General features: G+C 46.4%; 1 protein-coding gene across 2 annotated transcripts; it reads left to right on the plus strand.

The window, feature by feature from the left end:
* The first annotated feature begins 1218 nt into the window (after positions 1-1218).
* On the plus strand, positions 1219-8970 carry BRAT1 (BRCA1 associated ATM activator 1). 2 transcript variants are annotated; one of them, XM_035901325.1, is made up of 11 exons: positions 1219-1298; positions 1753-2626; positions 2717-2836; positions 3974-4065; positions 4314-4432; positions 4918-5104; positions 5489-5562; positions 6134-6233; positions 6518-6616; positions 7645-7823; positions 8041-8970. In XM_035901325.1, exons 2-11 carry the CDS (start codon positions 2334-2336, stop codon positions 8788-8790), a joined length of 2013 nt encoding a protein of 670 aa, XP_035757218.1. In that variant the 5' UTR covers positions 1219-1298; positions 1753-2333; the 3' UTR covers positions 8791-8970. The 2 variants fall into 2 exon arrangements, with proteins under 2 accessions (XP_035757218.1, XP_035757219.1); XM_035901326.1 differs by lacking the exon at positions 1219-1298 and having other exon boundaries at positions 1547-1939; positions 2254-2626.
* Positions 8971-24710: the final 15740 nt, after the last annotated feature.

Consider the following 24710-nt stretch of genomic DNA (forward strand, 5'->3'; position numbering starts at 1 on the left):
CAGGCCGCGACCCTGGGGGAAGCCTCCCTCCGAGGTGCTGTGCCCTCGGTGACGCCTGAAAAGGCCGCTTAGTGCTTGAGGCCTGGACCTGGGCTTCGGATGAACCCAAATTCGTCTCTAACAGTTGTGAGGGGTTACGCTCAGCTCGGGCAAGCGCCTGAGAGGTGTGAGAGGGCAGAAGCCCTGGCAGTGACCCTCTGTTTTCTGGCCTCTTCTCGGGCAACGCCCGGTCGCTAGATCCCTCCGTGAATCTGGTGCAGGACAACCCCTGCCTGACAGAGTTCATCGCCTCCGTGCTGGCGCTGCCGGAGCCCAGCCCCACCATCCTCTCCTTCACTCTGCGGTTAGCCGGGATACTCGCCGCTTCCGAAAACTGCTTCCAACACTTGCAGGTGAGTCGGCTACCCAGGTACCTGCTGCCATGTATCTGTTTCCTCCTCCTATATGGAGGACACCTGAAAACGTACGTATTCTGCTTATAAAATTTCTGGCGTACATCAGACAACTCAGCAAACACAGTGATACGATAACGAAGACCTGTAGTCGTACTGTTCCTTTCCAGTTCTCACGTAAAGCTGCTGTCTTCTGTCTTGCCACAGTTGTGCTATGAATATTAATATGCAGTGCTTCTCATTTTCATTTCAAAACAGTGCATGGGATAACGCTATCTCACTGCAGTCACTGCAAAATATTGTATCCCTGGACAGATCCTGTAGATTTAAACTGCAGATACAGATGTAGTTTTCCCTCCATAGTAGGTTGACAGGAAGTCTCCGATTCTCTGCAAAAATGAGGGAGCTTTTTAAAGTCCTGCTTTCTACAGTAGAATACATTTATAGTACAAAACTCAAAACCTGAAAGGCTTCCTTCAGGGAAGAGATGCACACAACTGCATAAAGCAGTCTTAATGGAACTGATACATACATAAGTTGTCCCTAGCATCTTAAAAACAAGTGATTTTGGTGTTGACCACCTCTATTGCTTAGTCCATGAGAGAGACAGATGTTGAGTTCAAGCATGGGATTGTGAAAATTTTCCATTTTAGTGATACTTCTAGCAAGAGAAGGTTTCATTATGACAGAGTGGCCTCTCCACTCCCCTTGAGCCCCTTCGCTTACCATTTACTCTGTGTGTTCTCCTCTGGCCTCAGCAGGAGAAGCTGTTGGTCAGGCTCTTTGGCAGGGATGGGCCTCTGAACAGCGCAGTGTGGGAAGATGCATCTGTGCGAAGTGGCTGGGTGGAGGGTGTGCACAGCATGATGCAACACCAGCCTGCCCTCCACTTCCTCTGCAGTGGTGGTGAGTAATTCTAGGACCAGTAACTCCCCAAATCCTCTGTGTCTCTTCCATTCCATTCTGTTGCTCAGATGTCAAATGAGAGAGACAGGAGTTTTCATTTATTGAAGATAAAAATAAGCCGTTTGTCAAAAATACTGAAGTCATTGAAAGATGGTGGGGTTTTTGTTACATTAGTTATACACTTAATTTTTTCTGTTATTTTTTTCCCAAGCAGAGGAGATGGTGCCCTTTTTAGAAGGGAACAAGCACAGAAGATGGTGCCCTTTTTAGAAGGCAAAGAGGCACATCTTATGAAACACATGATAAAAATAGCTTATTAAAAGCCTTCTGTATTCTTATTTGTAACTCTTACTGAAAGATACATTTCAATTTGATTTTACTGCAGAAAAACTAACCAGGGGCTCATTTATCTCTTAATACTTGCACACATTTGTAGTCCCATTGTTGTACACAGGTATGTAAATTCTGCTGTTAACACCAACTTTAGATCCCATGTACAGAGGGGCCTAAAAGACTGGATCAGTATTAACATGCAGCATGCGCTGCTGTCCATGTGATGGAAAAGTGTATTGTTGCTGCCATTCATGTTTTTCCTACTGGTTGTGTCTGGAGATGGTACACGCTCCTTCCATAAATACACAGTGAGTGCACTGTCAACTCTGCTAATATTATATTGAAGTCCTCTTCAGTTCCTGAGTTATTAAAAAAACCTGAGGATCTGAAAACAATTTTACTTTCTTCTTTTGTGTGCTTTTGGTTTGTTTGTCATTAAGGATGGGCTGACTTTGAAATGCCATAGAGACTACAAAATAAAGTATAAAAAACCCACCAACGCCATTTAAAGCTGTGTGGTACTTGAATTAGAGTAATATATGGTTGGAGTGCAACAAGGCTCCACCTTGCAATAGGAAGGCGGTTGTTTTTTCCTCCAGTGACTTGTTTTCTTTTCACGCAGGAGGCATAGATGTGATCTTCACTCTGCAAGGGGATCCCAGCCTGTTTGTGGCTTCAGCTGCCAGTCAGCTTCTGGTGCACATGCTCACCCTCTCTGTAGAGTCTGAAATGACTAAACCTCTCGATACAAAGGACTGTGACTGGCCAGCGTGTGCCAAAATGATTATAAAGCATATTGAAGATTCCCTTCAGTCCAGCTCTGCCTCTCACATCGAGCAGTCATTAAAACTGTTAACTAGTTTGTTTGGCAGTTGTCGTGCTCCGTGGACTGAAGTGCTTTGGTTAGGCGTAGCAAAGCAAGTAGAATCCTTTTTGACGGAAGAGACTGTTCAAGCACAGCACATGGTGGCAAATCTTTTGCTTAACATGGCATGGTAAAGATCTGGCACCTTGGATCCAGTGATGAAATATATCTGTTTTCCACCGTCTAATGGGGCATATTACTTACAGTTCTTTCTTCTCAGGTCCCCTGTGTTTTGTGACTCTGAAGGCAGTTTTTGGGCATTAGTGACTTCTGCTCTGGAACACTTAACTCCACTACAAGCTGGTCCTTTGGCAGTCGGAATCCTGAGGGTCTACAAATGGTAGGACTTACTGCAATTAAATTTTTGCACTCTGTAAATGTTTCTGCACTAGTATCTCTGTTGTCTTTCCAAGAACTGTTTTTTTGCTCACTGCATTTTCCACTACATTCCTTAATATAAGACTGTTTGGCAAGAACTATGCCAGTGGCTAACACACTTCAGACACTGATAGTAAGAATACAGAGAGAGATAAATGAAATGACCTAGTATCATGTTTATGTGTATACCCTTGCATCTTACCTATAGCCAGCTAATTTCAGGAAGAAATAGCAAACTGCTTTAACTTTATACTGCAAAGATTAATAAGGAAGGATGCAATTTGACTGCCTGTCAAATCCAGTAGTCTCTGTTCAGTTTTCTCTTTCACAAAAACACCAACTAGTGTAAGAGCTTTCACTGCTGTCCAGCAGAAGCGTGCATCTGGAGACTCTGTTGACAGTTGTAGAATAACTCAGGTTAGAAGGAACCTGTAGAAGTGATGAATTCAACCTCTTGCTCAGTGCAGGTCTAACTTGAAAGACAGATTAGGTTGTTCAAGGCCTTCACCCTTCGAGTTTCAAACACCCACAAGGATGAGGATTCCACAGCTTCTCTGGGCAACTTGTTCCAACTTAACCACTTTCATCGCACTATGAAAAGTATTTTCTCTATATCCAGTTGGAATCTACCCTCATGCAATTTAAGATTCTTGTGTTGTGCACCTCTGAGAAGTCTGCCTCATCTTTTCCAGAAGTCCCCTTTAGGTAGTGAAAAAGCATCAAGAAATCGTCAGATGAATACAGCACATATGGATACTGATTCACAGGCTAAGTAACACCTGTATCTTAAGGTAGAAGGACACCATTTTGTTGACAAGAAATGCCTGTCTCTAAAACCCCCTTCTTACATAGAATCCCCTCTGTTTGCACAGATTTATAAGACTGCTTCTAAATTCCAGAGCCGTTTCTCCTCTGCTTTCAGTTAGCCAGGGAAGCTTGGAAGAAGGCTTGAATTGTGATAGTACTTTCATTGCTCTGTCATTGCTGGCTTGTTTAAAAGCCTGCATGAAAAGCATTATTCTGCTCAGCATTTGGGAGCAGATATCTGAGAAGGAATTGAAGTTTTCTTGTTTTGGTAACTGCTGTTTCCTCCTTGAAGCCCACAAGATGTGAGGATTCAGGCACTGACTGTTCTACTTCAGCCAATGGACTGTATTTTGAGAGCAGCCTCCCAGCCTCTGGAATATGCAGGTACAGTTGTGATAGAAAAGTTAGAGGCTAGTCTGCTTGCCAGTGTTTTAAGCGTCTGGTGCAGACAAAACTGGAGGAGGAAGAGTAGAAATAGTCAAGGACAGTAGCAGTGTTTGTGGTGAAGTACTGACAGTTGCATTTGAAGGGATACTCATACTACATCTCCTGAATATCTTGATTAACTTTTAAAAATCATAGTCATTTGTATTCACTAACAGCTCGAGCTCTTCCCTCCTTTGGTCCTCTAGGTTTGCTGGATGAGTCTGTTAGTGATCCCATCACTGTTGAAAGTCTTCTGACCTCCAAGTCATCTTGTGCTAGTCTCCTGTGTCAGACCCTCGCTCATCTGGAGGAGCTGCTGTCTCTGGTAACATTCAGAGAAGGAAAAAAGCCTGGGGATCAAATTGGTCCTTGAAAGAGCATTAATATTGGTTGCAGACTTTTGCAGTAGAGCTTAACAGAACGCGGAGAGGAGTTGACAGTGAGGTCTTCCATATGTTAAAGAAATCTAGCATAGTAGACTCCAAATAGAGGAATATATAGAGGAATACTGAGGCTTGTAAAGAAGACCTGCACAAGCTTTGTTACCATACTTTATTTCTACTCCAATTATTGATCCAGTGAAAAAACATAAATTGAACTGCTTTCCCAATCAGTGAGAAGAATCTCCTTCCATCTGTGCAATAGTTCTTGGGGGACAGGAGAATAATGTGTTTGTAGTTATTGGCATTATGGTACCTTAAGAACATACTAGAAATTTTTGCTGCCTCCTGACCAAAAACTCCTGCTCTGTATGCACGCTTGAGACTTTTGCTGGAAACTTTTTTTGTTTTCTTTCTCCCCTCCCATTAGGTTCGTTTGCCAGTGGATTTACCCTATACACCTTTGCTACGCTCCCTCATGACAATATTACAATTCTGTAATGGGTTCCTGAGGCCAGCTTCTCCTCTGGGAAGCACAATAAGCCGAATCTTGATCAATTGCTTCAGAGTCCAGAGGTCAGCTCTTGATGTCATAGCAGCAATCCCAGAGAAAAGAGGTGAGTTAATCTTTGCACTTTTTTTAATCTTGGAAATACTTGACTATTCTGTAGTTGCAGAATTTCTCATTCTCCTTCGCTGATCTTTCTGAATTAAGACTACCACTTCCATTTCTGAAAGTTGTTCATTTTTTTTCCAATTCTTCCTACTTCTTGGTTAACCTTACTTTCTGTTGATGAGCTGTAATTAAAAATGCTGTAACTAAAAAGGTTTTAGTGGTTGTGAGAGACTGGATGTTTCTGCTTTACTCTGAGGACTGTATTTGCTTTCTTCTCCAAAACAGTTTTACAGTCCTGTGTCTTTCTGTATTTCAGCAGTTGCATTGTGATTCAACTGCTTCTTCTCTCAGTATTGGTCCTTTAGTTTTGTCTTCCATGTTTCAGACTGCAACGCACTCATAGGAAGTCTATTTGATGTCCTTCTGGCATACATGGAGAGTCCAAACACCAGCCCTACTGTGAGTATAGAACTAAGGAGAGATCCAAGTCTATTAGCTTGCCCCAGTGGGATGTAGTTCTGAGAAACTGTCTGACAAAAGTTGCTTCTTAGCACAGTTTGTATCAGAATATGTAGGAGACTTGTCTTGATTCTGGATTGCTTGCAGGAAATAGCTAAAATTCTAACGAGCAAGTAACTGACCAATACATTGAGTGTTCTTGAAAAAACAGGAGCCATCACATCTAAGAGTAGCACCAACATACTCAACTTGGCATGGCCCTTAAGTATTGAATTCTTTGCATTAAGGGGTTGTGTTTTCTTGCTTTGTTTTGTTAAAATGACTGACAACTGCAAATCAAAAGCTGGAGGTACTAGAACTTTGTAATACTAAGCTGAGAACAGGCATTTTCTGTGTGTTTGTTAGAAATGTTATTTAAGCTCCATTTACTTACGGCTTCTGTGTAAGGAAGCATATATACTTCTTTACTCTGAGAATGTCTCTAAGTTTGAGCCTAAAACAAATTTTATCTAGCATAAAGGCAACAATTCCTCCTCCTGTAGTAAAGTAAATCTGCTTTGTATTGCTTCAGGTTCTAAAGAAAACATTTCACGCTTCATTAGAGTGGTTGGTGTGCTTGCAGGAACTGTCCTATTCCAACAGTCAGTGGGAACAAACCAAGATTTTGGAAGGTAACGAAGCTAAGTAAAGTTGAGACCAACAGCAGCTAGTGGCATAGATGAAACCTGCTCTTGCCTACCTTTCCTGCTCAAAGCACTCAGGATTCATTTGTTCACAATTATGTTGGATGTAGGTTTAGCTGCCCAAATAGTGCTTTGAAGAACTCTGGGAGAAGCACACAGCAGCAGCAAAAGGGATTGCATCAGATAAAATGATACAGAGGTTATACAAGGACTGCTTCAGTAAGGCTTGTTGCCTTTCATGTCTGTTCAAGCTTGTCACTTGGCTTTTACAGATGTGTTTCTGGTGCTGCAGAAGCATTTGTGCAGTCCTTGCTGGGAAGTAAGAGATTCTTCTCTGGAGTTCGTCACTGAGATGATTAAATACTTGCAAGGTAGGTACAGAGGTTTAACACTTCAGATTGAAGGAATATTTCTTTTAATGTTATGGAAGTCAAACAGGCTTGTGAAGCATCCTCTGACCTGTAACTGGAGGGCTAAGAAAAGAAGTGCCAAGATTTTTACTCTTAGATCATGATCAAAATCTGACAAAAAGATTAATAAACTTGCCCTACTTTTCTGTTGAACTCAGATTGTTGTGCCCTTCTTAATGGCAGTTTTGGCAAGTTAAACTGAGGGGTGTTGAGACAGTCATATATGTTGAGACATGAATGTCAAGGCAGGTGACAATGCTTAATGGCAGATAATACTTTCCCTTTTCTCAGTTTGCAACAGAGTCTGTTTGGTTTCACTCAGCAGGCTGGGGGCTGGGATTTAGGAGGCTAAAAGCCTAGATCTGCTTTGTATGCTTTGGATTAATTACGGAGTTTCCACATTACTGGTAGCTCGGGCTTTGCAGCAGGCAGTACTAAGGTAGTGTTAATTCTCCTACAGTAGGTCTGCGATGTTGGAAGAGAGGGGGATGTTGTCGACTGCTGTTGTCCCCGGGTCACGAAGTATCCAGCACACTCAGCTGCATTATTAGCAGTTCATGCTGCAGCCCCTCTCAGTCTTGTAGTTGCATTCTTTTTCTTTGCCCTATGCCTTGACAACAAGGAAGGAAGACTTCTTTTCCTCCTTTAAGCAAAGGCATAACTTTGATGAGGCTGAAACCATGTCCCCGTTTGCCTGGAGAAAGTTTTTTCTTGCTTCTAGAACAACTGTAAATGGATTTTTCTAAGTCCCAGTGTCTATCAGAGCTTGACTGAAAGTCACCAAGCTGCTGGAAAATGGGGAGCCTGACACAGAGCATCTGTGCTCTTGTGAGCAGCTGCCTGGTCTCTGCAGTGGCTCAGCTCACTGGCAGCCGTCCCTGCAGTCAGTGGGCATCCTTGTATGACGCGGAGAACTGTTTGCATTGGAAACAGCTTCATGGTCCGAGAGAATAAAGCCTTGCTTCTTTGGATTGCTGTCTTATTTACAGACCACGATGAGTTCAGGCAGTCTCTCCTGTCTTCAGAGGTGCCGAGGCTTACAGAAAGTCTTCTTGAGGATCCAGAAAGCTACGTGCGAGCAAGTGCTGTGATTGCTGTGGGACACTTGGCCTTCATTACTTACTTTGCTCCAGAGTCACCTGTCACAGGGAATCAGTTTAATAAAGAGGTATGATGACTTTGTGTAGCGCGCTGCAGAATCAAGCTGAACTATGCATCGGTTTACTGCTGTACTGCTTACAGCTTTCTTCACAAGTTATGTGCAGTCTCATGCAGGCAGATTTTACAACCAGTAATGAAGAGGCTAGATTTTTTACTTCTGCTGTTCTTGTTTCTTTGCATGTTCCTCACCTCATTGTGCTTTCTCTGTGTCTTTTTACACTTAGAACACTGTAGCAAAGCTTCAAGAAATCTTGTCAACAGACCCAGAGGGCTTCCCTAGGAGGGCTGTGATCAAAATCTTCACCAAGTGGCTGAAACAAGACTGCCTAGGTCAGCTGGAAGAGACAGAGCAGTTTGTCTCTAGAGCGATCCAAACTGTGGAGCATGACTTAGACTGGGAAGTCAGACTTTATGGTTTGAAACTGGTTGAAGTTTTCTGTACTCACACAATTTGCCGTCTTGGCGTTCCTAGACGCCCATATGCTCCTGTCTTGTCTGCAGCCCTTAGTTCTATTCCTCAGAATGAGCCGCTGCAGATATTTTGCCGAGCAAAACTGTTCAGCTTTTTGTTTCGGTCTTTGTGTGACTGTGACAAACCAGTAGGTCACAGAGCCTGTCATATACTGCTTGTCTTAAGAAGTAATTTCTGTTCAGGTAGTACCCTGAAGGATTCACAAGGGACTGGAGATTCACAATGGTCTGGAGATTCACCTGCAGGTCACAGCATCGCCTGGTTACAAAGGACACTGAGGCAGGGTTCTCTGTCCCAGAACTTCCCCACAGATGGTGGTAACGGGGTGGATTTTCAAGATCCATGGAGCATGATACTAGCTTTGGGTACTATAGACTTTGAAGAGCTACGTGATGAGCTAAATAAAAGTAGTGACCATGTGGAGAAAAGCCCTCAGTCCCTCTTACAGGACATCCTTGCTACTGTGGGGACCATAGAGGAGAACGAAGCTGACTGTTACTGAAGACACCTTGTGCTGTGAGGGAGGGAGCAGTGCTTAAGCAGTTTTCTACTGGAGGAGAATTTTTTGCTACCAGTCATTTCTCGAGACAGGATAAAAATAAGTGTTACACTGGATGGAGAACAGAATGGTTTTGTTGGCTGTTAAAACGGGTTAGAAAGTCTTTGCTTTAATACTGATGAACTTTTTTAACAAAAAGCATAATCTCCAATAAACTGATTTGTTTTTCAAAAACACATTAAGAAGTGCATTTGTTCTTTTTTTTTTAAGTCCTGCGTCTTTTAAGAAAGCACCAGATCATGTCTACATGAGGAAACATTTTTAAAAAACAAAACAGTGACTGAAGACAAGTTGTTGCATGCTCCTTTTAGAGCCAGAGTAGCTAAAACTGATGAAGACTGGTTTTAAGGAACACTTGTTTTGACCTTGTCCATATCTCCATCCTAAAAACAGTTTTCTAGTTCCCTGTTGCATTTTGAGGTCTAGAGCAGAAGGTGGGGCACTTGAGGAGTCAAAAGCTGATCATCCTTAACATTACAAACTTTCTTCCATAGATAACATACTTGTTTGATCTCAGCAGTGACTCTAAAAAGCTGACTTTTTTAACTAAAGCCAGAAGCAAGTCCATTTGCTGATTTTTTTTAAATACTCTTATTCTCCATTCCTAAAGAACTAGGATAGTTTTTTAACTAAAGCCAGAAGCAAGTCCATTTTGCTGATTTTTTTTAATTACTCTTATTCTCCATTCCTAAAGAACTAGGATAGCTTCTTACTAGTAAGAGAAACTGTCACCTAAAGCTTTTTCATGATAAAATAGATCTATGCTTAACTTCGGTAAACAAAGAGAAACCAGCAGCTATAGTGCAAATGGCATAGCTGTTTTCTGAGAAAAATGTTGCCAATTTTTTAAAAACTCACAGAAGACTCAAGTTTGCAACTTACTTCAAGGTCTTGTCATGGGCTAAGAAGCTTTCTGAAACATGGGGGGGGAGGGGGAAATAAAAAAAACCACAAAACAAAGTAGTACCTTTACTACTAGGTCAAACCATGCTGTATTCCTTTTTGGCACTGAGGTGTTACTTGGCATCCTTTATCCTCCTGCAGGCTGTGTAGAGGCAGGAACACAGCACTCATTTTAGGCTGGTGGAGGCTATTGCATCTAAGGTGGTGGAAGAACTTCTACAGTCTCCTCCTCCAATATTATCCCTGCAGCAGTACAATTGGGTGAGATGCAGTCTGAGTTTCTTGCAACTGAGGTTGAAGATTTACTCTATGCCTTTCAATGAAGTCAGCACACTTACCTATCGCTCTGTGCACAGCTTTATGTATGACAGAGCCCTTGGGTGTTGTAACAGCCTCTGCTACTAGGAGACAGCAGCTCTGCTTCTGATACACAATTCCACCTGAGCAGGGTCTACACCTGGCAAAAGACAGAGGATAATAAAAATCAGGTCTTATCCTGCCACTGCTTTTTTTCCTCAGAAATTGAAAGGGTTAGTAAGAGGGAGGGGATTTGCCTTTAAAGCAGCGTGGATTGTTTGTGGAGTTTTAGCAGTCCTGTCTAGTGAAGGGGTTAGAGTTCCAAAACCAGCATTATGTGTTGGCAATGGGTCAGATGTGCTCTGGGAAAGGAGGCAGCAGGTTGTTGGGTAAACATCTCCCTCCCGTTCAGCATTAGAATTCTTGCGATTTCAGGGTTGTGCAGTTTAGGAGACTCCAAGGAATTATTCAAATACCAGCAAATTGGGTAAGTAAGTGACTCGTTACAGAAGAGAAACTCCACTGCTTATTACCAAAGTCTCTTGACTCCCAGACTTATTAATTTGTAATGGAACTTTTTTTCTTTTTATATTGGCCGGGGTGATAGTGACATTGTTAAGTTCATACCTTTGTAGTCCAAAGTCTTGTTTATACACAGGATGCTTGTACACTAAAACCCCAATGTACAACAAACCGAGAGGGCTCCTTATCTTTAGAAGGGGAATTAAGGACTCCTTTCATCTTTCATTAAAAACAGGTCTCCACCTCCAGCAATTAGGTGACTCAGTGCTGATTTTGTACTTCTCCCTCTTCTCAGCTCACCACATTGCCTTACTTTGTTTTCTCTGCTGCTCTAGTTAGAGCAGAGAATCTTATTAACACCGAGATTCTTGGGCTGACATCCTGCACCTGATAATTGGGAGAAACACAGAGTCCTGAACATCTGAGCAGTGTGGGGAACAAATACCAGGGAACACCGAGATTATGGGAGATGAAAGCAAAAGAAAAAACCCCTGTTTCTTTCCACAGAAAACAATGGCAGTGGGTCTTGCGAGATGAAAATTTAGCTACTGAATTAGTAAACACACACCAACAACTACTAATGTAAATCATCCATCATACTGGGAAGCTGTACCATCTGTAGGATGCCCATCTTTGCACACTGTTAAGAACTCATGTGCAAGCCCTACCCCACTTATGCTGCCAACTCACTGTCGTGGTTTAACCCCAGCTGGCAACTAAGCACCACGCTGCCGCTCGCTCACCCTCCCCATGCCCTGGTGGGGTGGGGGAAGAGAATCAGGGGGAAAAACCCAAACCAACAAAAAGCCCATGGGTTGAGATAAAGACAGGTTAATAAAACAGCAGAGGAAAAGAATAATACTACTTACGATGATAAAAGAATTTACAAGGCAAGTGATGCACAATGCACTTGCTCACCACCTGCAGACCGATGCCCAGCCCAGCCCCGAGCAGCGGTCCCTGCTCCGTGGCCAGGTCCCCCCCCGTTTCTATCCTGAGCATGATGTCGTATGGTCTGGAATAGCCCTTTGGGCAGTGGGGGTGAGTTGTCCTGGCTGGGCGCCCTCCCAGCTTCTTGTGCCCCTGGCAGGGCATGGGAAGCTGAAAAGTCCTTGACCAGCGTAAGCACTGCTCAGTGACAACTGAACCATCAGGGTGCTGTCACATTCTTCTCATCCTAAATCCAAACCACAGCACTGTGCCAGCTGCTAGGGGGAAAATTAACCCTATCCCAGCCAAACCCAAGATACTCATTCTCAACCCACTTCTTACCTACCACAGGCTTTTTTGCACCTCCACAAGATCCTTATGCCAGCCACACGGCTTTCTGCTGGGTTAAGCCTTTACACATGTAGTACATCTTGCCAAGGAGCTGTGGTCGTGGTGCACCCAGGGGAGGGTTAACTGGGGGAGACAGTCCTGAGAAGCAGACTCCTTACCCCAGGTACACACGGAGCATTCATGCCAACAAGCGCTATTGCTACTTACCACTTCACCGCGTGACAACAGCGGTCCCTCCATAACCTCTACACACTCAGCTCGCTCCTGTCACGCTGAGGACTCCAGCGCTGTACAGAAGGAGGTGGGCTGCCTGGCTTTCTGGTATGGACGCAGGACAAAGTTCAAAGCTGCTTTTTTGGGATGGATTTCTGTGGAAACTGCTGCTTTCACACTGTCGGCGCTGTAGCTGTGTACGGTTCCTGCAGGAGGCAGGCACCGCCGAGAGAGTTTTTCCAACACACACTCTCTCCAGCTGATTTCCGCAAAGGCTGCGGCCAGACGTGGGCCTCGTTTAATGCACGAAGCACCGAGGCTCAGGTCTGTCATTTGCTTTAATGTGGGCTGTGGGTAGCAGGCAGTAGCAGTACAAGTGGTATCAACGTGGAACATCACAGATTAGAAAAATGTACTTCTCCGATGGCTGGGACTGTGAAAGAAGATTACGCTCTTTATCTGCACAGGGGCAATGTAAGTTCTATTGCCTGATCCGCACGCAGGTATGAAATTCCTAGAGTTGCTTTCAACACATTTCAGCAAAGCTCTGAAGAAAGGATTTATCCTTTAACTGCTCAGAGGCAGGAGAGAATAAGCGTCTTTGGCTCATCCCTACACTAGCAATGGCTTTATAAAAGCTGCCAAAAGAACAGCTGTTAATTTTCTGTTTTAATATATTGGACATTTAAAATTCAAAGAATATTCTTTGCCTAATTATACTAATTGCACAACTTAGTCAAAAATGGGCCATAAATGTCTAAGGCTGTTGCTTTAGCTTAGATACATGTGATCTGTGATTACAGATCAACTCATGCATATCTTTGCAATTGCTTTTGTCCATCTCTAACAAAATTTGCTCTACCTTTCACTACTTATTCATCAAGGCTTCTAAGAACCACCATGTGTTAAAGAGGAAACTCATCAACCAGCTCCACTGCAGAAGTTCTCAACAATTTACAATGGAAAAATATACCAGTAGCAACACCTCTGCAGTCTGTGTCATTTCCCTTCAGAGCAGTGGGTTTTGGCCTCTGTGGAGAAATCAAGCACCACTTAACGCGGCCAGACCTCAGCCTGCGTCAGACGCGCTCCTCCACAGACAGGACGGAGCTTTCCTATAGCTTTGCAAGCCAGCACGCAGGGAAATGGAGGGACTTTCTTTCAAAGCAGCCGTGTGTCTGTCTGACCAAGCTGGAACAAAGCTGGCAATGCACAGCTGTAACGAAAGCACTCAGGGCTCTGCAAACACGCACCATGGATCCACTTAGAACTCATCCCCAGATGGAAGGGGAAATGAGCAGTCTGCATCAAGAGCCCCTGCGATACTGCAAGTACAGTTACACAACTGTTGCAGTTAAAGCAAAACTTAACTGAAGAAAACAGTATTTCTGCCTGCAATACCAATACCAAGTCTCTGCTTAGAGCACAGCAGCTCTAAGAGCACAGAGTTAAAGGCCTACATTTACCATAAATGTAGAACAGAGCTGCAAAGACACCTTTCACGTGGCTGCCTCCAAAACAAACCCATCCAAACCAAGTAACTCCCCAGCTCGTTCTGCAGTTGCCCAGTCATTAAATTCCGTGCAAGGGCAGGAAAATGCTGTCTGGAACAGAGGGGGCACCCACTCCTCTGAGGGACATTGCCTGATTAGGCCAGATCAGGAATAAAGTAAAACCATGACCTTAACAGGCTCCTGGAGAGCATTAGGGCTTGAACCCTGGTAGCGTTGCCCCTTTTCACTCCTCTTCAGTGCAAGATGGGTAGAAATTACCCTTAAGAGATAGATACGCTTTCAGATCTTCAGTTCTCCCATTTCATTTTCTCTTGGTCCTCATACTTCAGTCTCCATTGACCCCATATTCCCTGAGCTTTCAGGCTGGGTCAGTGGAAAAGAGCAAGGAGCTCATGCTGCTGTGCACAAGGACGCTCGGCCGGTCCCTTGCCTCTGCCCTGCTCAGGGAGGTGACATTTCAGCCACACTTGGGGACTTTGGCATCAAACCAGCTTCTGGGCTGTGACCAGCACAAAGGAGCTGCACAGCCCAATCTGGCAGATGGTGAACCCAGGTTGTATGTCTTGAAACAGGGCTTAGCTTAGCTTAGTTTAGCCCAGCCTGCTCCAAAATAAACCCTCTTACTAAGCTGCATTAGCCCTCACAGATGCAATTCTTCTGATTTTCGCCTTTATATAGGCTGGGCAGGGCCACAGGTGAGCCCCGGAGCCCATCCCTCTCAAAACCAAACACCCCTGAAGGGACTGATTACAACTCCCATTACCTGCCAACAACAAAAAGCTGCAGTTAAAACACAAACGGCCATGGTTGCTAAGTGACAGCATCCGTACCAGCTTGTCACAGCCGTGAGACAAACAGCTGTGGCTGCACAGCAATCCCATCTATTCCGTGTAATTGAGGATAAAACCGCTGTTTTCATTACCACGTAGTAACCTTAACTTTGACCCATCAGAATATTTTATGCTTTAGGTTTTGACGAAGAGCCCCGTGAAAACAAGGCTAAAGCCTCCACTGAAACCAGTAGAAGCGAGTTTGATTCAACACACCTTTAATATTGCAGGCTCTTTCAATACATTTTCTTCCCGGTGAACTACTGCACAAGACCACAACACGGCTTGCTCTGCTAAACGGTCCGTTTCGGAAAAACAGGGAGCTAGGTGACGGTAATTTCAGTGAGGGGCATTTGAAAAAACAACAACAAAATCAACAAAAAATACACCTGTCGGCTTCGAAAGTGAACTCGCGGGCTGTGTTCAACACTGAAGGTTTTTGGAAAAGATTATTAATTTGTCAGAGCTGCAAACAACATAGATCCTTATAAATGAAGTAGTTAAGCTGGAACTTTAAAGCTACATGAAGCAAGGGTTGAGTTGTTACGGAGTCTGGGATCCAGCGGGCACAAAGGGGTCACTTGCTCCAGAGAATGCAGCAGCGTTGGGACGGGGTGGGAGGAAGACTGAATAGGTACTTAAGCACCGTTTTGCTGGGATGGAATGTTGCAAACCCCTAAAGCAGAGAGACCCTAATTAGCACAACTGGCAGCTCAGTGCATCCAAGGAAAATACGTTTTTTAAAAAGGGGGGGGAAAAAAAATATCGCGACAGGCAGTATAGAATAGCTTGCTCACTCCTCTGCGTACTCTAACACGCTGCAGAAAAACCCGTCTGAGGCCATGCTGGTAGCGGAGACAAAGGGATGGATCAGTCAGCGTCCCGTGAACGATCGGAAGTGACCAGGAAAAGCCACCGCCCGGCTGCCAAACAGAGCGAGAAAAGCGCAAACAGCCTTCAGCGGCCAGCGCGGCGCATCCCGGCGTGGAACATCCTGCCAGGGCGCGTGTGACCACCTTTACTCCACGCAGCAGCTCTCAATGACTACTGCAGCTGATTATGCCCTTTCCTAATGAATTCTCCCTCGTCTCCATCCACACAAGCCTCGATTTCCAGTGCCAGGAGTAACAGCCCTGATCCTGCCGACAGCTCTAACAACACATGCGTCGCCAGTGTGGTCAAAGCTCAGCCACGTGGATAAAGCCAACTTGACTGTTGCCTTTGGTCACTGTCTCCACGTCAGCATATTAAACGCTTCTGTTTTGCATGTTGTGCCAGAGTAAAATGCAAATTTTTTTTCCTCCGTATTTTATCCATAAACGCTGTGCTTTTCCTAGCTGTTCTCTTTAGCCCCCAGATTGTTTCGCCAGAGTCAAGAAAACGAGCGTGCTTCATACTGGTGGTAAAACCCTGCTCTCTAAATCACGGAGCGCAGGGTGAATATTGCTGTGCAGACAAAGGTCTGACTTTTCAGCACCATTAAATTAGGCAGCTCAAAGGTGTAGCACGCCGTCTGGCTGGCTGGATGAAAGGCACGTCCTCCACGTACGCCATGGCGCAGCGCTGGCGGGCAGACAGCTCAACCTCGCCGTTCCTGCAGACATGGCATCATGGAAGGGAAAAAAAAAAAGAGAGAGACCTCCTGTCTCCCTGATCCCTGTCGAGAACTTCTGCCCTGTAGGGATCAGCCCCCCAGTTTGGGAGCATCTTCTCTGCCCTTTATTTATCACAACAAGATCAAAGATCCATCTCCATGGAAACGTCTGAGCTCAAAGAGTTTCTGCGCTACGGCTTTACATCCTGCACAGAGGTTTTGGCACTGTTTTTTGAAACAGAAGCTTTGACATGATCAGCATTCAGGTCTCTTCAGAAATGGTTTGATTAGTAGTCATTGGTAACCTGTGGGGCACGCGTATGCGTGTAAATAACACGCACTCTGCAGAGCAGAGCTGCCGGTGCATTACGGCACCTGCGGTCCACGAAGAGCGCCGCTGTTCGGCTGTACACAGAGGCATCCCACGCCCTGGCTCCTATGGCTTTCAGGCTGTTCCCTTGTGTCCAGAGCAGAGGAGAGACGCTGTCACGTGTGTTCTTCCAGAGCTGGCACCCCAGCACTTTGTCCCCACTTCTGAAGTCTGGTAGGACTTCCAGCAGATCTAGAGACCAGAGCCCCGTGGGCAGAGCTGCTGGAGCCCATTACTGCCCGCTCTCTGCTGCATCTCACGCCTCGGAGGAGGCAGCTGCCGAGCTGCTTGGGCTTACCCAAACAGAGATGGCAAGCGGCACAACACCCATCCCAGCAAAGACTTCATGAATCCTGCATTCAAACTGTTGCCTCTGGACCAGCAGTGGCCGGGGCACTGGTGCTGGGTCATTCCAGCGACTTCTCTCCCGTTAGTGCTGAGCTCCAATTCCTTCAGCATAGTCGCTCCTACAACTGATGCCCAGAAGAGGGAAAAGAAATAAGAAAATAAGTAAACCAGGCATGGTTTATGATACTTTTGTTCCCTGTTCTGCTCACCACATGGGCACACAAACTGTTAAACTGTCATACTGGGGGCAGGAGCAACTAGCCAGGAGGAAAACTATTCCAACATCCACTGCAGGTGCTGCCGACAGAAAGTGGACGTGGAGCTGCAGCCTCACAGGAAATCCTGGACTCAGCTTAAACCTCATGTGAAGAAAAGTCAGGGCAAAAAGGAGCGAAGCAGAACTCACTCACAAGACTCACATTTTCACAGGCGTGTCCCAAGAAGGCTGAGCAGGGAGTGAAGAGCACCCAGGGCTGCGTTAGCACCGACGCAGGGCTGACAGCGCTGACCTGGAGAGCATCAGCCAGCGCCGGGGCAGGAGGAAGCCCCAACTCACAGCACTGCCAGGGGCAGGTCATGCTCCCGAGGAAGTCAGACCACATCTCGCTACTGCTCGTGGCAGCGGTGAGCCCCAAGTCGCCCATATGCACACAGAATGTGATTTTTATAATCATATTAAAAAATTTCAGAATAGCAACTGTGCAGAGAGCAATCCAGCAGCCAGCATTTAGCCTTAGCCTAGGGCACAGGCAGAATATGCCAGGCATGAATTAATACAACATAAGCTGCACCACGCTGAGTTTCATGGATTAATTATAAAAGAGAAAGCAATAATCAAGGGATCTGTAAGGCTAATAAATGTTCTGAGAACACTGAATGTGACACAAGAGCCGCAGCCAGCGTGACAGGACATGAATGCATTTTAAAAGCACATTCATCACACACCGTGTATTAATTCGCAGCTGGTTTCCAATGACAGCACTTGGCCTTAGCTGCCTTCGTAGCATCACTGGGTGCAAGCAGATCATCACCTAGCCCAGAGAAAAGTGGGCTGGAATCTACTCATGAGCAGAAAAAAAATTCACAGCCATGCATCAGTGCAACAAGACACAGGTGTTAACGGAGGCATTTTAAAAGCACATTCATCACACGCCGTGTATTAATTCGCAGCTGGTTTCCAATGACAGCACTTGGCCTTTAGCTGCCTTCGTAGCATCACTGGGTGCAAGCAGATCATCACCTAGCCCAGAGAAAAGTGGGCTGGAATCTACTCATGAGCAGAAAAAAAATTCACAGCCATGCATCAGTGCAACAAGACACAGGTGTTAACTCTGGCTTAAAGCTCTGCAGCCCTGTGACTCTCCAGTGCCTTATGCCTAAGCTCGGTTTAGCACTCACACCTGTACCAGCATTTGGAGGTTTCTGGGTCAGTGACGGTGTCCACTGGGCTGCACAGCGCGAGTCACCTGGTGAAGGACAGCCCAAGGAGAAAATCAGGCCCCTGGCAAATTCTCCAATCATCTCTGCAGTAAAATACTTGAAAGCACTTCTCTTTCTCAGTGCCTCCAACTATCTCTCCTCTCCATCTCGTATTTCATCTCACTGCAGCTTTTTAATTATGCAGACAGCTCATTGCGGGGCTTTGCCTCTCGCTCACAGACTTCCATTCCTCTGTATGGAGTGCATGTTTCTATAGAGCATACTCTCCCCAATTAGATTATTGCCTAGGTGAAACTTGATGTCTATGTCTTTGTCTTAGGGAAAACTCCGATAAACCTTAAAATGGTGATGCCTCCAAGAAGAACCGCTCCACCTGCGCTATCACGGCGATCCCCAAATTCCTCTAGACCAAGATGCCAGTGCAGGATGTGCCCCGGCCCTTTACCAGTTGCCAACATCAGCAAAATATTTCTTACCATAGAATCATAGAATGTTTTGGGTTGGAAGGGACCCCTAGAGGTCATCTAGTCCAACACCCCCTGCAGTGAGCAGGGACACCGCTAACCAGATCAGGTTGCTCAGAGCCCCGTCCAACCTGGTCTTGAATGTTTCCAGGGATGGGGCCCTTTCTTGAGCTGAAACACTGCAAGACTAGGTGCCAGTCGGGGCTGCACATATAGAAATTTGAAACACTCCCAAACATCCACTTCTGCCCAATAGTTCATTGCCTCAGAGGCAGTTTCCTCGCTGCGAACGTCCCATCCTCTAACCCTCTACAAAGGGGCAGCTCTTTGCAGTTCTCTGTCCAAAGATCAGTTATCAAACCAAAGCATTTCAAGAGAAATAGCTCCCCTTCTTCTCTTACTAATAATCCCAAATTTAACTATGGCCTACTTAACACCTCCTCTGAAAGCAGGAAGCGAGATGCTATTTCTGCTGGCCTCGATAAGTGGCCAAATGAACCCCAGGGAACACATAAACCAGGTACCAGGCTGGGTTTAAAGCTTGGGATGGATTGCTCAGACAGCAGCCCCCTTCCTCATTGTTCCTAAATCCTAATCTGGAGCCAAGAGGAAGCAATCATGAAAATTAAAAATAAATAAATAAATGAGTAAACAAATAAATAAATTGAGAATGACTCTGCACAATCCCCAGAGATTCTATGCCAGGCCAAATTTGTACACTGAAGTTGCATTCTCCTTGCTGTAAAAAATGTATGTCTGCCCCCCTCCTCTGCCTCTGTGACCATACGGGGACCTGAAATCACGCTTCCTCATGGGAATGAATCATGGAGCATCCACACTGACTTCCCACAGAGAGCCTTCAAACATGAAATCAGTGGTAAAAGGGGAAGACGACCCTGCATATGGGCACAGCTTGGGATAAAATAAATTTTCCTTGGATTGGCACAAAGGCAGATTTGAACCAGCTATTGCCTAGATCCGTGGGTCGACAGCCCTTTCTCAAGGGTCTCTAACACCAGCAAAAAAATCTGCATAAACCCATAGTATTAGAAGCTGCCCAGGATACACATGGAAGCGAGATCTAGCACCTTATTTGCAAATAAATGGCTCCCCTTCATTCCCCCGCAGATCTTCTGCCCAGCGTTTTCATCTTGCTCCATAGCTGTTCTCTTTTCCTCTCTCTTATCTTTTCCTCCCGCATCAGCCTGTGACAGCAGATTGTGCTCCCTAATCAACGAAGGGCTGGGCTCTTTTTGTTTGTTTCTTAAAGTCTGTGGCACTCCAGTAACACCAGCCAAACACTTGTTTTCATTAACGTTCCTCCCCAAGCCTGCCAATGGAGCCTGGACCATGCCAGGACACAGCGGAGAGGGACAATTTTGCTGGTCTGGTGTGCTTCCAGACTGAGCATGAGCATCGCCTTAGGGACACTAATGCCTCCACTCCATCACCTACCAGAAGGTGCCTGCTGCTCTCTTCTCTTCCGCTACCTCCTACTACGGGAAGGAAGCTGTCCTTCACTGCTGCCGAACCAAGCTGCTTCACTTGGATTTCTCAAGAGAATCACAGGAGAACCCGAATAGCACACTCACATTGCTATTCACCCATGCCTCCGGGAGGCTCATCCACAGGGCTCTTTAGGGAAGGGCGAGGGATGGGGCACAAGGCAGCATCCCGGGGCACGTTCTGGCACACAAGTGGGGTTGGCTTGGGGAGCGCCCAGGGCAGCAGCTGGGCGAAGGAGGGGCCTTTCCACAGCACCAGCACAGTACACTGCATTTTTTAAGGGTCTTGTGAGTGAATGGAAGAGACAAGGGCCATTTCGTCTCCCTTTCTCGCCCTCTGATGTACGCATAGAGCCAAACCAACTGATTTTAGCGAGGAAGCACAAAGCTCCTCTGGCCTTGTTGGATGTGGTCCCTCAGATTTCCTTTTCAAGGCAAATGCCTACTTTAATAATTCCTCATCTCCTGCTTCAAGCCCTCTCTCTACCATCAGACACACCACCAGATCTTCAGCTTGCAAAGGAAGCGAACCTTTCCCCGGGAGGGCAGTCCATGCTACATCCTCCCAGTAACTCCCAGGACGGGTAACGCTCAATCTCCACCGCAAACCAGTCAGTCCTGTTCCTCCTCTTCCTTTCCATCACCATTACTATGTAGCAGATCTCACCCTTTGGCTTTTGTGCCTCTCCCTGCTAGCAAATTTTGCAGCCATCTCATTTTTCTAGAAGCAGCCACGAGACTAGATTCTTATTTCTTTTGCGTGTTCTCTAATTCTCCTCCTTGTGCACAGCACAGTCCAAAGATGAGACAGCACAGCTGTGGCCGCAATTGCATGAAGACCAACAGCGAAGTAGCTGCTAGTAATTCTACAGCACTACCCAAATGTAGTTCAGTGCTTTGTGGTTGACCAGCAGAGAGACGACAAGAGCCGAACCCATGTTGCTTTCTCTACACTGATGCTACTATCCAAACTTTAAGAAAGTTTGCTCGTATGCGTTTACGCTTTGTGATGGCAGCACAGACTGAAAGTAAGAGGCATCCTGGCCCCTTCGAAACCGCCTCAAGATTACAAGGATGCAGAAATAACACTCTGACTTTTGAATAGCCAGGACTCCAGTAACAGGAGAATGTTTCACACCTGCAGCAAGCCAATTTGCTTTCTGAAAAATAACTGCACAGATATTCAGAGTGTAATCCCACTGGGAGAGAGCCCCTGCAGAAGCCCTGGGTCAAGCTGAAGGGGCAAGCAAGGCTGAAAAAGAAACCGGGAGCCAGAAGGGAAACGATTTGCCCCAGTCACACTGCAGGTCAGTGGCAGAACCAAAAAGGTCCTGACAGCCAGCACAGGGCTCACTCTTCGTCAGCTTCGGGGCAGTCAACTGATGCTGCCCGGGGGTCACCGACCTCCAGCCGGGTGCCCAGCAGCTTCGTGTCAACCTGGGGTGTTAAACACAGAGAGACCTGGCAGAGGTTTGCACCGCCAGTCCTGCACGCACCAACAGCCCAGCTTGGCTGGCAGGACAGGGCACAAAAGCCCATCAGACAGGCTGGGTCTGAGCGATCCGCTGGCCGCCTCTGCCTAGCTGCTTTTCAGAAGGGGACAACTCAGTGCAGCACCATCGCAGCTATCCGGGAGGGATTTAGAAATACACACCAAGAGAACAATCTTCTATTCATTTCCTAAAGGCCAGTTGGGACCACGAGGTCACCTCTTCACACAGAGCAGAGACCACTACGTTTCACCCCATCCTTGTTCTGCCGTACCCAGGAACACGTGCTTGGCTGAAGCCCATCTTGCAGAAAGGCATCTTATCTTGATTGGATAGCACTACCATATGGAAAGAATTTCACTTTCCCCAGTAATTTATTCCAGCAGCTAATCAACTTCATTCTTAAAAAAATTAACGCCTATTTTCTCATTTCCATTTGTCTGGCTTCAGCCTGCAGCTGTGGCTTTGGGCCGTGTCTCTTCTCTCTGGCTTAGACAGCTCTTGGGTACCTGCCTTTTCTCCTTGTGGAGCTATTTCTGTATCGCTATACAATTTTCTTCAGCTTAAACAACTGCAGTTGCTTAGGTTCCACTCTTAGGCATCAGTTTGGGGATTTTTTCATTCCACTTCCCCCTGAGGATGTGCTGCTCCATGAAGTTTCCTGCACTCACCTACCCAAAGCATGCGTCTCTGTTTTTTGCATCCTTCTACGCAGCAGCAATGGATCATGGCCTCTCTAGGAAACACAACTTGGCATAAACAATTGAGTTTAGAAGCAGAATAATGATCGCTGCTGCTCGCTGCAGATAAAGGCCACTTGTGGTGAGCATCACGTCTCCGCTGCGACCAGCTTTAATCATAGCTCATGAGCTAATGCTGAGCGCAGCCGTCCCAGCGCTCTTCCACCCCCTCCTCTGCCTTACTTCTCCATCCCTCCGATGCGCTGCACATCTGTCCGCTCTAACTCCTGGCTGTCTTCTCATCCCATTTTTGACCACCTCCTCCTCCTCCCTTTCCCCCTTCCCATTGTACTGATCTTCTCTTAATAAAACTACTCGCCTCCTAAAAAGTCAGAGAGTGAATGTGCGGCTGTTTCCTCATCACTCGCTCTGTCCCTGCTCTTTGTCCCCCCCACTGTAAACTCTCCTGGGCAAGGACTACCCACCTCCCCCTGTGTCTACCCAGGGTAAATGCATCATATTGGGAACATTTAATAACATAGAATAGAATCATGGAATTGTTTAGGTTGGAAAAGACCTTTAAGATCATCAAGTCCATCTGGAGTACTGCGTCCAGCTCTGGAGCCCTCAGCACAAGAAGGACACGGAACTGTTGGAGCGGGGCCAGAGGAGGGCCACAAAAATGATCCAAGGGCTGGAGCACCTCTCCTATGAGGACAGGCTGAGGGAGTTGGGCTTGTTCAGCCTGGGGAAGAAAAGGCTGCAGGGAGACCTGATTGCGGCCTTTCAGTACCTAAAGGGGGCCTATAGGAAAGATGGGGAAAATCTTTTTAGTAGGGCCAGCAGTGACAGGACAAGGGGTAATGGTTTTAAACTAAACCAGGGTAGGTTTAGACTGGATATAAGGAAGAAAATCTTTACACTGAGGGTGGTTAAACACCGGAATGGGTTGCCCAGAGAGGTAGTGGAGGCCCCATCCCTGGAAGCATTCAAGACCAGGTTGGACGGGGCTCTGAGCAACCTGATCTGGTTAGCGGTGTCCCTGCTCAGTGCAGGGGGGTTGGACTAGATGACCTCTAGGGATCCCTTCCAACCCAAAACATTCTATGATTCTATGATAAGTCCAACCATTAACCTAAAACCACCAGCCCTGTTTATCTGTGCTGGTCAGCCAGTGGTCTGGCAGCTAAGCCAAGAATTAAGTTTAAATGCAATAGGTTTCTTAGCAAAAAAAAAAAAAAAAAGCATTTTTGCATTGGGACAGTATTTTTGTCTGGTTTTAGCTCACGGCTTCCTCAGGGCAGGAGCTGACTCTTTGAGGCTTGTATTGTTCTTAACATGTTGATGATGTACTATAAGCAACTCTCAAATAGATAATTTAAGTTAATTAATACAAATAAACTCTAATTACAAGCAGCAACCAATTAAACCAGCACAGAGGGCAACTCCTGTGCTTGGGGTAGCAGCCGAAGTGGAAGATGATGCTATTGCAAGCCTTAGGACTCCCTCCTGCCCTCCCCACATGCTGAATCTCAGGAAGGTTTCCCACAAAGAGGCTTCGTGAGCAGCTGCTGCTGCCGGGAGAAGCTGCTGCTTCGCCTCTTGGCCTGATTATGATAGCAGCAAATTAGGGCAATTTTTCACCAGGGATGCTGTCAGTGCCTTAAGAGCAATGCAGGTCCCGGGGACGGCAGGCTGCAGCGCACAGAGATGGTCTCATTCTGGTGCTTGCTAACCCCGCAGCACGGCACATGGCCAGTTGTCCACTTCTGTGGCCACCTTGGCTCCAGCAGGACATTTCTGCTGGCCCTTGCAAGGCCCTTGGTTGTGCTGGGCATGCAGATGGCATTTGGGGTGCCAGGACCACTACGGCTCCTAAGGCTGTAAAACATTTTTTTTTTTCCCTAATTTCAGTTAATGTCACTTAGGAACACGCTTGGGTCCCAGCCAGGATAATTCCTTTTTTTCTTCCATCTAGGGATGGCAGAAATGAAGGATCAAAGCACTGAAGGGATCTAAACATGAAAGACGGAATAAATGAAGCCATGAGGAAATGGGAATGGAGATCCACTCCTCTAATGTAATTAACCTTTCCGAGAGCAGATAATATTCCCAAATTAAAGGACACCGTGGGACACAGAACGGCATCCAGGTCATATGGGATGAACGAAGCATCAAGGCAACTGCAAACACCGCTCCCACGGAGGGGACGGCGTCCGTCGCCAGCATAACCACAGAGCCGGCGCTCGGGTCTGCAGACACCCGCTCCGCCGGCCCTTGCTCATTACGAGCGGGGATGAAAGGGCTCCCGGCCCCCGCAGCGCTGCCGCGGGGCTCAGCCCCGGGCTCCTCCGGGAAGGAGCTTCCCAAGGCCAGCTCTGCCCCCGCTCCCCTCTCCCAGGCTCCGGCGAG

This window comes from Egretta garzetta, unplaced genomic scaffold, assembly GCF_000687185.1.
Source record: "Egretta garzetta isolate BGI_Z169 unplaced genomic scaffold, ASM68718v1 scaffold299, whole genome shotgun sequence".
Classification (NCBI taxonomy): domain Eukaryota; kingdom Metazoa; phylum Chordata; class Aves; order Pelecaniformes; family Ardeidae; genus Egretta; species Egretta garzetta.

Coding starts and splice junctions, on each gene's coding strand:
- BRAT1 (XM_035901325.1), top strand. CDS start 2,334: ATGCTCACCCTCTCTGTAGAGTCTGAAATGACTAAACCTCTCGATACA. Junction 2,627..2,716: donor CTTTTGCTTAACATGGCATG/GTAAAGATCTGG, acceptor CTTTCTTCTCAG/GTCCCCTGTGTTTTGTGACT. Junction 6,234..6,517: donor ACAAACCAAGATTTTGGAAG/GTAACGAAGCTA, acceptor TGGCTTTTACAG/ATGTGTTTCTGGTGCTGCAG.